Here is a 17,105-nt window from a genome sequence, read left to right as displayed (position 1 = left end):
TTTAATATTAATAATTCATATGCTCATGTATTATTGCACAATTGTTTTTCTTTTTTTTGGAAGCTGTGCATATTTTGTTATATATACCTATGTAACTTTAAATCTAACATTTTAGTTTGTCTAAAATTCCTTAACAATTGTGCAAATCTGTTCTGTTTGCTCTATTCTATGTATTCATTGCACATGCTCCTAAAATCACCATGGGATTTTTCAGTGTTTAGTTTATGTTTAGTGCCTAAGATTCTATTGCACCACATTTTTACATCAAATCGATACATTACCTGAAAAGGAATGCAAACATAAGCTTTTTTTTTTTTTTGTAATATGTATACACATGTTCCAGGATTTCTTTGCTGTGATATTTCTTATTACATTACTAATAATGTGAATTCTGATGTAGTAAACAGCAAGTTTCTTTTATTTCAGGAACCACTGTACCTGCATTGCTGAACAGCACTTCAAACCAACTCTACCTACACTTCTTCTCAGACATAAGTGTATCTGCAGCTGGCTTTCATCTAGAGTATAAAAGTAAGATACAAAACAGCAAAAACAAAATTGAGTACATTTTTCTTTCACAGCTGGACCTGTTTTATTATGTCTCAGATTAACATTTACCTTCCTACACATCTCGTAGACCACATTCAAACTGAGCAACATGGATATCTTGCGTTTTTCCGCGCAATTTTGTGCTGAGTGGCTTTGGGCTACACTGCGCGATATTGAGCGACAGTGCACATGTGCACAGTGCACATTTACTTCGCCGCTGCTACATTGGGCTGTAACCAATCAACAGCGATCTTGATGTGACATCATTCTTTCCTTCCATTTTGCAGTGCAACAGTGACCCTTCTGTGGTGCGATATTGCGCGACAAAGTCGTGCAATATCGCCGGTAATGCGCAATTTTGCGCGACACCATAGAGTGTATTGGAGCCGAATCGCGCAACATCTGTGGAAAAAAGGGTCATGTACGAGCGACAAGCTTGTGCGATGAGCTACAGGTGACATTGAGCTGTGAGATGTGAACAGCTCCATTGAAATGCATTGGACAAGCTACATAGAGCAATATCGCATGGAAATATGCGTAATTTCACGGCAGAAATAGCGCGATAAGCCGCTCAGTGTAAACGGGGCCTTATGGTTATATTTTTTTTTTTTTTTATAAATCTAAATTCATTAGCATATTTTCAGCTTCTTGCAATAAATTGCACATGGCTGAATTCTGGGCATTACTAGGGGCTAATTCAGGAAAATGAGCACAAAGTGGAGTTGTTGCCTCTAGCAACCAATCATAAGCCTGGTTTAATGTTTCCATAAAATGAGAGGTGAAAGCTGATGGGTAATCTTTGGTAACCACTAGACATGTGTAATTCGTTTCGTTCCTAATTGTAACTCTGACATATTTTTGGGAAATTCGTACATTCGGATGCATCCGAATTTCCGAATGACAGCAATAACAAATTCGTGCAAATTACGAATTTCAGATAATGAAAATTTCAGATACATTTGAATTTCTTTACTAAAAAAAAAAAAAATCTGAATTTTCGTTATTGGTAGTATGTACGAACGGCCTTAGGCCTTTAGGCATTCTGTGTGAGAAAGCTTTACAGTGCCCCTTAGTGACCACACCCCCCATTAAACACAATCCTTAGTTGCCACACCCCTCAGTAAACACACCCCTCAGTGGCCACACCCATTTCTCCAATACTTGCACCATTTAGACTCCAATTTTGTTAAGCCCCAAAGAAACAAATTAAAAAATATGATAAAAATAAAACTTTTGATTAAAGGTACTACACTTGTAAGCACAATATAAGTATTCTTATTAGTCACACAACAGTAGGCAAACAAGTGGTAAACATTAAATGTCAACCTAATATAAAGTTTATAAAAATATAGTGTCAGGATGTCATGCAGACCCTTTTTTCAAGTACGTGCATCTAGAAAAGTAAAGTTAAAAAACAGAACACAAAACCTAGACTACATGTTAAATTAATGCATTACTATATGCCCGCATATATGAAAAATGTATTTGGGCACATAATCATTTATTTGAGAATGCATGGCGGCCATGTTGGTGTCACGCCCAGGTCTAGTAGGATCACAACTGCGGAGCGTTGGGAGGAGCTTAACGGCAATCAGGCTTGAACCTCAGGCGTCACTCACAAGCTTAAGGTGAGTTAGAGGTTATTTGCATCATACATAACACAAAGTCCTTAATAGTAACTATTACTTCATAGACCACAGCTCAAGGTTGAATTTACCGTAAACAAGTAGGTAGGAGCAACCTGTGGGAACATTAGCTCATATGGTAGGATAGTTCTCAGTACAGCATATACAAGAGTAATCAGCAAGGTAAGTTCAAGCAGACCGTGATATAAACATAGGCAACAAGTTAAGTTCAAGCAGTCCGTAATGCAAGAGTAATGGAGTCAATTAAATTAGTAGACTTATGATGCGCTGCAGGCTTAGATGCAGTGTACTTGCGGTTTTGGAGGAGGGAAGCAGCGGGATGGCAGTCCTCCAGCATGTAAGTAGGGCCTCAGAAGTCCTGCGGTTACCCGTGGGGGTAAGGTGCTCCAGATAGATGGGGTTGTCCTGTGTAGTAGCAGGGCAGTAGATCCTCAATTGTGGAATGCCCTGCTAACATCGTAGCCTTGTTTAAATAGCCCGCAGGTGCAGGAAAGCCGGCAGAACTCCACTGCCGCTTCCGTGTTCCACCGTGGAACGCATCGGCCGCGTCATAGTGAGGGGGCGGGACTACGGCGATTCCTTTTCCTATTCCACTGTGGAATACACTGCTGCCGCTCGTTGTCCCTGAAACCCCTTACAGTTTCCACCCCCAGGGTTCTGCGCCTGCGTACTACCATCTTGGAGGCGGAGAGCATGCGCAGTTTCATGTGACTTGCCTCCAGTATGGAGGCACGCATGCCCAGAACACACCGGTGATTGAATCCGAAATAGCATATAATTTTTTTTTGTTTGATTAAATGAAAGAAAACGTTTTTAATTTCCGTTCATTTCATCTGAAGCTAATTCTTAGCCTTTGCACTTGTCTAATAATATGTGTGTGTGTGTGTGGAGGGGAAGTTTTTTTGTTTTTCTTATAAGGTCACTGCTCATATAAGCAGTGACCTTATATAATGCAGTGATACATGATAATGCATAGATTTCTATATATTTGAAATTGCTCCATGTTCCTCCAACTGTACATTCTATTAGTTAGCTGGTCTTTTATATTATACACACACACACACACAAAACTAATCAGCTTGTTTCTGGTGTTTTTCTAGCTGTGGGTCTTGCCAGTTGTCCAGAACCAGCTGTTCCCAGTAATGGAGTAAAGAATGGGGAAAGATACCTTGTGAACGATGTAGTTTCCTTTCAGTGTGAACCAGGATATACCCTGCAGGTACTAAGGCATTGTAGATCCAGTAGGAATGTTCTCAAGTACAATCATGTTTTTTCGGTATTCCTGAATTATATTTTTATAACTACTCAACTAAGCAAAGGGTGCTTGAGCATGATTTGTAATTACTGTAACATCAACATGCTTCTATGAATTCATTACCTGTGATATTCTTTACCTAGGAAATCAGAGATTTCCATAGTCTTCAACTCATCTGACACCTGGTGTACATAACAAACTCCATATACACTGGGTCTTGTGACCCAAACTTTCATCAGAGGGTATTTCTGAAACAGACTTTACATACTGTATACATAATTAGGTTCTGTACTTTCATAGTGAAGATACACTCTGCTAAATAACTGCCTTCTTAGTGACACAAGTGTGGAACACCACATATCCACACATAAGTCCTTCAGTTTGCATAAAGAAATGCCAAAGTGAGCCTTTAACCATGTTCAATACGAACAGAAGTGTTATTGAGAAATAATACTTTTTCTCTCTCCACCAACCAACAATTTAGGGGAGATTCCTTTTTTGTATGATTATAGATATATTTTTGTTATGACTTGTGGAGCAACCTGAAGACCAAGGTTGAGAATTTACAATGTGTAAATGTTATGTATGTGTCATACTAGGTTAATATTGCTTCAGACTATTTGTGTCCTATTTTAATATTTTTAAGCTGGCCTTGCTAGATTCACCTTGACTATTATGAACTATGGTTTTATGTTAGGAGAACACACATAAGAAGCACCGCTCATCCACAGCTCAGGAAAGGAATAAGCCAGGTGCTTGCTACTGGGAGCACATCCTCACTCCAATGTGAGCCCATACAAACAGAAGAAGAGCTGGCCGCACACCAGATTCTCCTGGGATCATTTAAAAAATCACATGGTATACAACAAACACTGTCTGCTAGCATGTTATATGTAGTGTAACTTAAAAGAGAGGGTAACCTTTTTATCCCATAGTTCTCTTTAGGGTCATGGGAGGACAAATACTAACATCCTCCCGTGACCCAAAGCTCAGTATAGAGTGAGCTATTGCTCGCTCTATACTGAGAGCGCCGCAGCCGGGATACTGAGAACGCCACAGGGTGGATCCCGATGGATCCACCCAGCTGGCTGATTGACATCTAGAGGCAGAGCCAGCTGTGCCCGCCCCCTCCCCCTCCCCCCCCCTTCGTTCCCCTAGTCAGCACTGGAGGATCGGAGAGGGGAGGGGGGGAATGCCTGCGGAGAGTGGTGGCTGACAGTCACCACTCTCTGCAGGGAGATGATCGGGAATTGAGCGAGCGACGGTATGTGTTTCAATAGAGCCGATGTGTAACAGTTTCAATGTCACAGGTCGGCTCTAACTATGAGGATTAGTGTAAATCACTCACCTCATAGTTCTCCTTTAAGAATTAACTTTTGCAATCTAGGCATCAAGGTATAACAACAAAAACAAATGAAGAGTGGCAGGGGACTACAGCCTACTTATTCCATCCAAAACTTTAAAAAAAGGTTTTGATAAAGTCCTATTTTTATTTTATGCAAAATGATTAAATGTGACCTTAGTTGTACTTGAACTGCATAAGGCTAAATTAAGTTTAATCTCAATAAGTAATGTATGCTACCAGCAATATACAATATGGTTCTCAAACAGTGTTTCATGTATTGCATTCACGTTTCAGGGTCACTCACATATCTCATGTATGCCGAGTACAGTCAGGCGCTGGAATTATCCTCCACCTCTATGTATCGGTATGTAGAAACTATGGTCAAAACTATAATGACTTTGCATGGCAAAAAACGTGTTGCTCTTTTTTTCATAGTGTTCTGAAATTATATATTTTTCACCAGGCTATGGCATATTTTCTGTACGAGTTTATATCTAGTTCTGTATAGTTACTTTTCTTTTGGGACTCACTTTTTTCTTAATTGCACAATATTGGCATTTATCTTTATTTGTGAGCATAACATATTATATTTTATATGTTTGCATATGGTTATTTGTGCTCACTACTGTGCTACTCATCTGTTTTGAAATACTGTGCCGTATTGTATCATATTTTTTAGATTGCCCTTGATATCTGTTGTAAAATATAGTACCATTTTTCCCTACAACATATTTTTTAATTAAGAAAGCAATACTTCTCATACATTGCCAGCAGTGTATTAGGTAAACTTCCAGAGCACTATATGCAGAATTGTATAAGCATGCTGCCTTCCATCTGGTGAGTATATGGATAGCAGTCCATAACGGAAGGCCGGGGGACTGTTGGTTTTGAGTGGCCATATTCGCATAGTACAGTGCTTCATTTATGCTTAGAGCTGGGATGGCCAAACTCCGGCCCTCCAGCTGTGGTGAAACAACAAATCCCATGAAGCATCTCTCTCTGGGAGTCATGTCTGTGGCTGTGAGAATCTTGCAAAGCCTCATGGGATTCGTAGTTCCACCACAGCTGGAGGGCCACAGTTTGGCCATCCCTGGCTTAGAGTAACAGGAGGTAAGGGAAAAGTATACATATGTTAAATCCATGATGGCTCAGCAGTCTTAAGGTCCCCACATAATCCCGCGATCGTACGATTATCGTAAGGTGTGTGGAAGCCGTGCGACCTCTACTACTGTAAGGTTGCACGACTTTAAACTTACGAACATGTTTGCAAACCCGCCGAGCATCGTACGATGTTCGGCGGGTGTGTAGCAAGTTTGTAGGATAAAAGCCGGACAGGCCGGTGTGCGCAAGCGCACACTGCCCTTCGGCATTGCGGTCATCGGAAGCCCGCCCCTCAGGGGGCGTGGCTTGCGATCATCGCAAGTACGATCTGCCTATGCAAGATAGGCAGATCCTACGTTTTTTAAAGTACCTTACAACCATCGCAAGACAAAAGTCTTGCGATGGTTGTAAGGTGTGTGCCCAGCCTTAGGCCCCATTCACACCTGTAAATTTAGATGTGATTAGGGATTCCTGCATCAGGGACTTGCATTTTCCTGCAGCAGGAATTCCTAATCTGCTGTTTACAAGCGGCAGCTGTCACCCATTCAAGTTAATGATTGGGTGACAGCCGCAGCTGCATGTAAACACCAGCACACCGCATGCAATCATATGTGATACGATTACATGCGGTTAGAAATCAGGCATGACCGATGCGTCCCAGGGGAGTGATTGATTTCTAAGAGCATGTAATCATATAACATATGCCGGCTTTTACGTGCAGCGGTTGTCACCCAATTATTACCTTGAATGGGTGACTGCTTATAGTGTGAATAGGGCCTTTGGTTGGCCATACATTGACCGTTTGTTGGTTGTTATTTTGCATTCAGCCATGCAGGCTAAACAAGAAAAACACTCAACACTATTTAGCATGGTTGGGGGAATTACCCCCAGTGGGCTATTGTTTTTTAACAGCGGTGGGTGTTTTGCTTTCAGAATACCTGAATAGTGACTGCAGCTGATTGGTTGCAGTCACTTTTTATCCAAGATTTTATGGACTGGCTCCTTCAACAAAAGTCTATTGAAAACATGCTGAATGGGCCACACACTGGTCAATGTTTCTGCCCTGAGATGTTCCTCCACACTCCTACCTGGTCTGATTGGCCTTCCATGCTGTCTGGCAAGAGGCTGGGGACTGCCCCTTATTGAAGGCTTTGTAGTCTCATCTAGAAGTTTGTCAGAGGGGCAGCAACTTGGGGCCTCACTGGACCTACACTGGGAAGTGGGCTTCCTGGTTAGTACACCTCTAAAATTTCCAGAACAGGATTAACAGTCTGAATTATTAGGATGCCTGAAATTTCTGTGTCTACTAGTTGGTAGAGAACAGAAATGCTGCATCACTCACCCTCTGCTGATTCTCTGCAGGAGTATATGGACGAGGGATACCCAGCTTTAGGCCTTAGTAATACTACAAAAAATATTCTGATATCAATAAACTTGTTGGCAGTACATTACTTTTAATGTAAACTGCTACTTAAGCAGTTTTCAGTTGTGTGATTGTGCAGTTCTAGCCCTAAACATCCAGTAAGGAATTGAGCGTCGCCATTCCATCAAACTGGGCAAAATTGTGGCCCAAAACATAACATAAACCCTTTGCATCTATCATAAAAAATAGGTTGCATTTTTTATACCGGGGGATGCATTGTTGAATTTGTTGTGACCGGTAATCTGGATTTAAGATGTCACTGAAGTTATGTGTGTTGGTTGAAAAGTATAGTCTTTTGCCCTTTTCTGCTTTGTTTTACCCTTGACAGTGTTTATTATGAATTTGGTCTAGGCTGCATATGTTTTATGTTCTTAAGTTTAATCTCCCTTATGCTCATTCATCTTTGTTACAGTTTGTCCACTCTCACGTTTAGCGAGTTTAACACAGCACAATTTCTTCTCTTCATCCCTCTCCCCCAGCTCATTGTGGAGGAGTTACAGAAGACATGGAAGGTGTCATTCTGAGTCCTGGATTCCCAGGAAACTATCCCAGTAATTTGGACTGCACCTGGAAGATCTCTTTACCAGTGGGATTTGGTGAGTGACAGCACAGTCACATTTCATATACAGCATCTTCAGTCTGGCAACACCTGCCTAATCAACTGTGACAGCAGAGGTTATCAGATTTTGTCTGATGGAGATAGATAGTGCTTATCACGGGGAGCTTTATGCTGTATGGAAGATGATAAATGTTTTTAAGGTGCAGTTTACACACTGCTTACATTTCCCCATACTTGAAGCAGTTTTGGTGAGCAGTTTAGAGAAAAATCTGAAATGGTGGCCAGTCAATTAATTATCATCTTGCTTCATAATAATAAATATGTGCACGGCATTTGTTTGAATCCATTGTGTTCTAAGTCCCTGTTCATACCTTATCATTTTGAAGCGCTTTGGCCATCGCACCAAAGGGATTCTCATTTTTTTTCTATTGAAAACCTGTAGTGCGATTTTTAAAAAGGTGCAAGTGCTGCATTTTAGCCCCATAGACTTAAAGTGACATTAAACCCTCAGATTTTTTAACATAAACCAATACTGTAATGTGTGCCTTACTGTAATCCATGGTTGTTTCCCTTCTCTTTGGTGCTCTTCCTTTTAAATCCTTATCTCTTCTCATGCTTGGGTAGAACTTCCCTTTTCAGCGCAGTGCCTCTTCCTGTAGTGCTGGCTCAGGTTTCAAGCCTATAGAAACGTATACACAGACACCGTGTAACCATTCCTGAGACAAGGCAGTCTGCCGCAAAACAGAAGTTCTGCCCAGCATGAGAACAGATACAAATTTAAAAGGAAGAGCAGCAAAGGGAAGGGAAACAACCATGGATTACAGTAAGGCACACATTACACTATTGTTTTATGTTAAAAAATCTGAGGGTTTAATGTCACTTTAAATGAGAGCATATAAAAATGCAGGAATAAAGACATGCAATATGCATTTTCATGTGTTTTAGCACATGATCACATGCCCCCGATGCCGCATACCATTTAGCATTGCATGAGATTGCATTTTGCAATGTTAGGTGCTCTGAGGTGCCATTATTTACTAGTGGCATCCCAACACACATATAGCAATCGTATGTGCGCTGCATTGCACCACATCACATGGTACCTATTACCATGCATTGTGGTGCGATGCAATTTAAAAAAAAGGTGTATGCACTTCTTTCGAGTGCGATTTAACTGTGGTAGAAAGCCCATCTAAATGAATAGATTTGTTATCTGTTGGCCACATGCGGTACCACATTGTTACAGAAACACCTCCCTATGTCTGGAACACATTTAGACAACTCTCAATGGCTATCGTATTGTTAAAAAATTTAGATTTGATATTTTGGCTTAGAACATTCCCTAGAAATAACATTGTCTCCATTTGCATGTAATACTATGGATTCTTCGACTGAGACCCTGTGATGCACTTTAAAATTAACTTGCAGAAATATAATGGATATGGACCTCTCTGGGCATTTGATAATTTTGGACATTCTGGCTTATTAGGGGATGGAATTTTAGACAATATGATAGTGGAAGGTGTGTGAGTGTGGTCCAGACAAAGGCAGGTGTTTGTGTAACAACATTGTCATTTGAATTATGGTGGTGGGAGGGTGGATGTCTTTTGCTCAAATATGTTCATTCTTTTTTTGGTAATAATGATTTAAAAAAAGCTTTCATACCACATCTAGCCCACAAGTAACCAATCTATTCAGTCACATTTATTCAATTTCATTAAAATAAAGAGAAAGCTAGAGCAAGGGAGAGTAAGTGGGGCAATGAGCTAATTAAATATTAATGTGGTCAATGTGTGGAATTAATTGTGTGCATGCCATCAAGCACAAAATGTTACCACCTAATTAAAGATGGGGCTTTTTTAACTCTTTTCTTTCTGTTCAATTTAATACTTGTTTTTTACTGGACTAAATACTAAATTTTACTGGGCGGCCCTAATAGCAACATTTTGATGGGGACACCTAGCAGCCTCCCTGTTGTCACTGATCTTAACAGCCTCCCTCTCCTACAACCAGTAGTGGATTTAGACATACTTATGCATGTCTAAATCCACTACTGGTTGTAGAAGAGCTATTAGCATATTCAAAACACTACTAGGGTCTAGTGCTGTGGACAGAAGCTGTCAGGAAATAGGGGTGCATCAGTGCACACAAAGTTTTAACATTAATTTCCAGTTAACCATTTTGTCCTCAGTAGCTCATCAGTCTTTTTTTTTTATCATTTCAAATCTCGGGGCCTCAATGTATAGTTTAAGCCCTCCCACTCCTTCGACAGCCAGCAAGTGCTGAAAGAGTTGTAGTAGCAATAATAATGACCACCAGAATACTTTATATTGTTAGTATTCCTGCACAGATTTACTTTACAACCCTAATACAAACTTGTTTAAAATGTGGGGATTTTTTTCAGAACTACAAACACTAGACATGTAAATTGTGTTTCGTGCCGAATGCTAATTCAGACATTCTGATGCATCTGAATTCCCTAATGAAACAAAAACCGCATGCAAAGAATCTGAATTTTGCGAAAATTCGTAAGCATCAGAATGTCCGAATGCCATTCAGACTATTGTTCACCGTTAAAAGTAAAATCAGTGTGCAGCCCCCTCCCATTCCACACCAGGCTCTTCAGGTCTGGTAGTAATTTTAAGGGGGACACCAAACAAAAAAAAAGCTTGGGATCCCCTCTAAAATCCCTTACCAGACCCTTGACACTTACAGCGGCCTGGCAGAGCAGAAAAGGGGGAGGGGAGAGCGTGCACCCCCCTCCCTACACCATACCAGCCCACTTGCCCTCAACATGGCGCAGGGTCCCCAGTGGTTGTGGGGGTCTGTGGGCAGAGGGTCCCCTGCTGACTGACAGAAGGCAGTAGGCAGAGCAATAACCATCCTGCTATTGGCATTTGTTTCTTTTGGCACACTGCTGTATGTTATATGTGGAGGGTTGCTGCAAAGTATAAAAATCTGACCTTGTAGCACGCTTTCTCCTGCACATAACATGTGTTATGTTAAATCTGAACTACAGGCAAAAAGAGAAAAACACCAATAAATGCAGGTTCTATATGTGTTCATTAAAAATTAAGTGTATTTTTAAAAGCAATTAGTTTTACCTCATATCATCCTCTGGCAGTCCCTGTACACAAGGAGGCAATTAGATGAGCTCCATTGCTCATGCGCTAACAAGAAACATTCTGACAAAAGGAAAGTAACAGAGAGATGTACTCATCCATCTGCTGTTTGTCTTTCACTGCCCAATCGCAGAATGTGGGCTGGGACATGGCTTACTTGTATCATCTAACTGCAATAAAGAAAAGTCAGGTCTCTGGGCTGGCTAATATGGCATGGCTGTGTAAATCTCAGGACGGATAGGACAGAAATACAAATCTTAACAAGTAAAACAGTTTGCCATATATGTTTTTGATCAGTGCATTCAGCTGTTTGCCTAGAGTTTAGCATTAAACTGAGTAAAAATATACCAAACAATAGAATTCATTTTCTTCTTATTCTGACTCAAATATTGCTTTATTTCTGTCACAGGAGCTCACATTCAGTTTCTGAGCTTTTCAAGTGAAGCCAATCACGATTTTTTGGAGATTCGTAATGGCCCTCATGAAACCAGCAGTGTAATTGGTCGGTATAGTGGATCAGAAACACCTGGAAACCTCCTTTCTACATCCCATGAAACCTCTATTTATTTTCATAGTGACCATTCCCAGAACAAACCTGGATTTAAGCTTGAATATCAAGGTGAGAATAATTAAATTGTAGTTATTATCTTACACAAATACAATTCTGTGATATTTAGCTCAGTAGTAATAGTGTAAAAATAAGAATTGAATATACTATTTCCGAGTGACTTTAAGGGCCCATTCACACCAGCCGCTGCACTAAATTGCACATTGGCTTGTGTGTGGTGCCCGGCATAGTGCTGGTGCACTGATCCTGGCACATCACATTGTATGCCAGTTGGGGTCAGTGCAGCCCCAACGCATTTGATGTGAATGGGCTCTAGAATTAAAGTAAGTATGATATACTGCAGAAAATACTATCCCCTATTGTTCATTGAGGGACGCAACTTGATAGTAAGAAACCTAGGGTTATACTGCTGCCTAGAGGAGAAATGGACAATAGGCACATAAAAACGGAAGAACAGTCCCGTGGGGTTTTACCCCTCCCAACTTTCTGTTCTTGAGAGAATGAATGTTTCTTTCTCTTCTGCTATATATTTGACTGATTTGGAAGATATGTTACTACTACCAACAGCTACTGGTAGATTCAGCCCAGGTAGGGGAAATCTTGGAAGTGCTTCCAGTTGCGTCCTGCGACAGTGATCTTTTCCATATGATTACATGCGGACTGCCACTTACAGATGCAGCCATTGTCACCCGGTCATTAACTTGAATGGGTACAGCGGCCACATGAGTCTAAGGAGGGGGTTATCCACTTATCTGCCGAAGGCAGCCGATTAAATAACCGAGCCATAGTGAAGTGAGCCAAACGCTGTTCGGCTATTCACTTAAACCTTGTACCGCTGATTTCAGCCGTACATCGGCTGCCTTCGGTCAGCCGAACATGCTTTGGCTTGGCCGAAGGTCCGGCAGCTCACTCGCTGCCATTTGCCCCTATTCTCAGAGGGGCCGAACGGCAGTAAGTAGATAGCCGAATGCCTCCAATCGGTATTCAGGTCAGCTATTCTGCTTGGTACTTCCTAGGTAGCGAGCAGAATAGAAAAAAGTTGAATACATTTTTTAAAATGTTTAAAAATTATTAAAAATTTTTTTAAAATAGCAAAATAAAAATAAAAATATATATTTTAAAGAAAAAAAATGATAACACGATCCACACCGACCTGAACTCCCGCTGCATAATGAAGCATCTGACAGATGCCGGCCAAATAGAAACAATTGTGCGGAGCTAGCGGGGACATCACCAAAGCTCCGCCCAACTGTTTCCTATTGGCAGGCCCCTGCCAGAGTCTTCTAGCAGGTCCCAGCCAATAAATAACTGGTGACAGCTGTGACATCACGGCCGGCTCTGCCCAGTTTTTGTTGTTTAATGACAGATCCGCATCCCCAGGTCATTTGGGGATGCTGATCTGTCATTACAACTGGGCAAAGCCAACCGTGAGATCACGGCTGGGTCCACCCAGCTGTCATTTGCGTGGAGATCAGATGCTTTCAGCTCTGCTGAGCCGCACGGCTGCCTTCAGGTGCTGTAGGGGCCATGGTAAATAGCCCGTACAGCAGCCCTTCGGTTCGACTGAACCAAAGGGCTCAAGCGGTTGAAGTGAACCGAAGGATCAGCCCGAGCTACGGCTGGTTCCTTTGTCTCATTAGCGAATAACCCCCTAAGTGTTGTGCACTCATGCAGTTGCAGATAGATTGCTTTAAAGCGGACCTTTTTCCCTTTGACTAAAATTCACATCAGCATACAGTTCTGCATGCTTACATGAAATTATCTTACATTCATTTTTCCACTTCCTGGCCCACTTTGGCACAAATTATGCAATGTGTCCAATCTTGGGAGCGTTACATCAGCAGAGCATTGATTTCTTATCTGTGATCTCATGAGATCTCAGGGAAAGGCATTTTTCTCCCCAGAGATGATGTTCATGGTCACATGTCCTAGTCACCTGTGCCAGAGTTCCAGGAAATAAAGGCAGATATACTAATCTGCCCTTAGTTAAAATGGCCACTGTGACAAGACTGGAGAAGAAAAGAGAAATAAGGTATGCAAAAAATACAAAGCCAGCAATTATCTAAGAGTATCTGTTTGTAGATTGTCATTACTAAAAATTTCTAAAGGTGTCTTTGTTGTTATTTTCAAGATATGGGTTAAGTCCCCCTTAAAATAAGACCTCTTAATACCAGATACATACTGCAGATAAATACCAACTAATAGTTATTTAATATTTTACGGTAATATTAAAGAAACATTTTAGGCAGGAAATACAACATTTTATTGAAACCTAACCCCCTGGTACAGTAGTATATCTATTTTACTATAATAATGGGCAAGAATATTTATAAACTAAGTTTGGGTCACATGACTTTTGCAGCCATTACAGTATGTGGATAGATACAGAGAGACTCACTATTCAATATGATGACTCTACATCAGGGGTGCCCACAAGGTCGATTGCGATCTACCAGTCGATCGCGTAGCGATCACTGGTAGATCGCCATGTCCTCTCCTCCCGCCGCTTCTCTGGATCCCCGCTGCTCTCCCCAGCGGGGATCCGAGAAGAAGTGAAGGAACCGGTGGTGGGGGAGGGCGGAGGACGGAGCCGCTGTCACAGCACTAATGCAGAGCGGTGAGGAGAGAGAGAGATGCTCGGCCAGGATCTGACAGCCGGCGCCTCTCTCTCCCCTCACTGCTCGTCCGTTCTGTCACAGCGGCTCCGACAAACCCCCCCGCGGCTCGTCGTATCCCCCGCTGCCTCTGCCCGGGAGAGCAGGGGGATCCAGAGAAGTTGCAGCCCCCCTGTGCGTGGACGAGCGGCAGAGGATCGGTACATGTCACTAGTATGTACCAATCCTCTGTGTAGGACAAACACTGGAGCGATCGGCTGATCACTCCAGTGTTTGTAAATAACTGGGGACACATAGTACTATGTGTCCCCAGTTATAAATGAATGAACAGGAGGTGATTTACATCACCTCCTGTTCATTCATAAGTTTCTCAATGGGGAGAAGCACTCTGTACAGAGGCTCCTCCCCATTCAGAAACAGCTTGATAGTAAAATATTTTCTTAATGAATGGGAAGCCTCTGTGCTTTCCATTCATTTAGAATAGAGACTGCAGAAAAAGAGATTGAGGACTTTGTGTCCTCAATTTCTTTTTCTATTTTAAAAGGGAAATATCAGGGGGCTTTTTAGACCCCTAATATTTCCCCGAAGCCCCCCCAAGAGTAAAAAAAAAAATACGAAAATTTTAAAAAAATTAAAATAAATAATGAAAATAAAACAAAAAAATAGTAAAAAATAAATTAAAAAAACGTTGTTTTCTTTCTCCAGACGAAAAATAGTGGGCGCCCCTGCTCTACATCATTACAGGGAAAGGGAAGCAATTAAGCTAGAAGTAAAGTGGAATGACGTGTGCCTGAAAGGTGAACCTTGTGTTCACCTTTATTATGGTTTAACAGATATTTTTTTTAATCTAACTAGTGAATTTCTAAATGTGCAAGCATTTTATATAGGTGAGACAAATATAGTTTATCTACTTCCTGTTTCAGTTCCTACACAAATGAAGTAATGTGCCAAAGCATTGCATCCTGGGAAGGTTACATCAGCAGAGCATTGCTAGGAAATCTCATCTGTAATCTCACGAGATCTCAGGGAAAGGCATTTTCCTCCCCTGAGATGATCTGCATGGTCACATGTCCTAGTCACATGTGCCAGAATTCCAGGAAGTAAATGGAGAGATAGAAATCAGCCGTTAGTTAACATGGCATGAATACAAAGCCTGCAATTATCTAGAAGTATTTGTTTGTAGATTGTCATTACTAAACATTTCTAAAGGTGTATTTGTTGTAATATTAAAGGTTTGGGTAAAGTTCTTCTTTAAAGTGTATGTTTTTTTTATTAGAAAATCATGGTTCTTTGCACTGCAGAATTGTGGTGGAGGGAGGTAGAATTGTCATATACATACTGAGCACTTCAATTTATGCATGGTAAACTGGTACACACAGGCACCTGTAGATGCTTTGTGTAACTCTATTGGTCCATTTTAGAACTTTAAACATGACTGGTTTGCTTTTAAGCTGAACTAAAGATTGAAGCATACTTTGCTGTAATTGCTCTCTCTCTATAACAGCCTAAGTGCCATAAACCTGTTTATTCCATACCTTAAATTAGCAGAAATATTACTCTTTATAGCTCATGACATCCCTGCCAAACAGGTGAGATTGCTATCACGGCTTGACACCAGGAGAATGGTAATGTAGTCACGTCTGTGGGTGAATCTGTGGGCGGTGACCCCTTTCATCATGCTGTGGGTAGATCAAAGCTAGGCGCTCTGCTGATCTTACTGAAACTGAAGGCAGTGTGATGTAAAAACAGCAGTAATGCCTTTACAGAACTACAAGGAACAGCAAACATGACAGGTAGCTGCTCCATCTGCAGAGAGCAGCCCCGGCTGATCTTGTAAAATGGAAACAGCTCTGCAGAGGTTTGACATGTTTAAAACATGAGAATAATGAGAAGGTTGCACATTTTGATGAATTCATAAACGTATTGGCAAAGGTAAGGTTGTGGCTTTCCACTTTTAGGATCTTACCTGGTCCACAGAGCTTAACAGTTTGTGTTTTTAAGAAAGGAAAACATTATTATACTACAGAAATATCATATGCTCAGAAAGTGGTATCAGGATTACTTATGGTAAAGGGGAAATTCTAAGTGGTCATTTGTAGCAGTGACTCTGCAACAACAATACCATTTAACAAAAAGTTACCTTTACTTTGTGAAGCATGAATGCAGGACAAAATCATTCCAAGAGTGACAATGCCTTTTTTGGGGTCTGCAACACCTAAAACACACACTGGGGTTATCAGAAGACTATTCAAGAACAGACACAGGAAGGCTGGCTAACCTTGATGTGCAGTTATGCTAACTGCACCGTGGGATTTATTATTAACAAGCTGCTAAGAGCAATGTAGTGTAATATTACACAAAAAGGAGCTTTCAGAACTTTGGTGACGACAGACTATTGAAAACTAACTAACTATACTTTGGGTCTCAGAACATTATTACCCTTTTTCACTATATTAGTTTAAATGCCAACTAATAGACAAACATACTATATGACCAACAGTTTATTGATACTTCACCATCTGACCTACTTTATGGCTAAAGGTATGGGGATACCCCCTCCGAATTATTAGGCTCACATTTTCAGTGAAGGATACTGTTAATGCTATAGCATACAAGAACCTTTTAGACAGAGTGTGCTTTCAACCTTGTAGTAACAGTTTGGGGAAGACCCTTATTTTTAGCATGGCTGATCCCTATGCACAATGGCTGATCCCTATGCACAATGCCAGGTCCATAAAGACATACAGTAGATTGATTAGTTTGATCTGGTGGAGATTAAGTGACCTGCACAGAGCCCTGGCATCACCCCTACTGAACATCTTTGGGTTAAATTGAAACACCAGGTCTTCTTGTCCAACATCAGTACCCAGGGCCATCTTTAATATTAATTGGACCCTGGGCAAACATTTTCTTGCCCCCCCC

General features: G+C 41.2%; 1 protein-coding gene across 1 annotated transcript in view; it reads left to right on the top strand.

Moving 5' to 3' along the window:
* Window positions 1–17,105, top strand: part of CSMD2 (CUB and Sushi multiple domains 2) — a 323,219-nt gene that overhangs the window by 232,592 nt on the left and 73,522 nt on the right. The window contains exons 34-38 of the mRNA XM_018576748.1: window positions 427–531; window positions 3,296–3,414; window positions 5,090–5,159; window positions 7,799–7,915; window positions 11,410–11,619. Coding sequence (XP_018432250.1) covers window positions 427–531; window positions 3,296–3,414; window positions 5,090–5,159; window positions 7,799–7,915; window positions 11,410–11,619 — 621 coding nt within the window. The remainder of the gene's footprint in view (window positions 1–426; window positions 532–3,295; window positions 3,415–5,089; window positions 5,160–7,798; window positions 7,916–11,409; window positions 11,620–17,105) is intronic.

Source organism: Nanorana parkeri, unplaced genomic scaffold, assembly GCF_000935625.1.
Source record: "Nanorana parkeri isolate BGI_ZX_2015 unplaced genomic scaffold, ASM93562v1 scaffold76, whole genome shotgun sequence".
In the NCBI taxonomy this organism is placed as follows: Eukaryota; Metazoa; Chordata; class Amphibia; order Anura; family Dicroglossidae; genus Nanorana; species Nanorana parkeri.
Note: the sequence above shows the minus strand (reverse complement) of the source record. Positions and strands in the feature narration are given on the sequence as shown.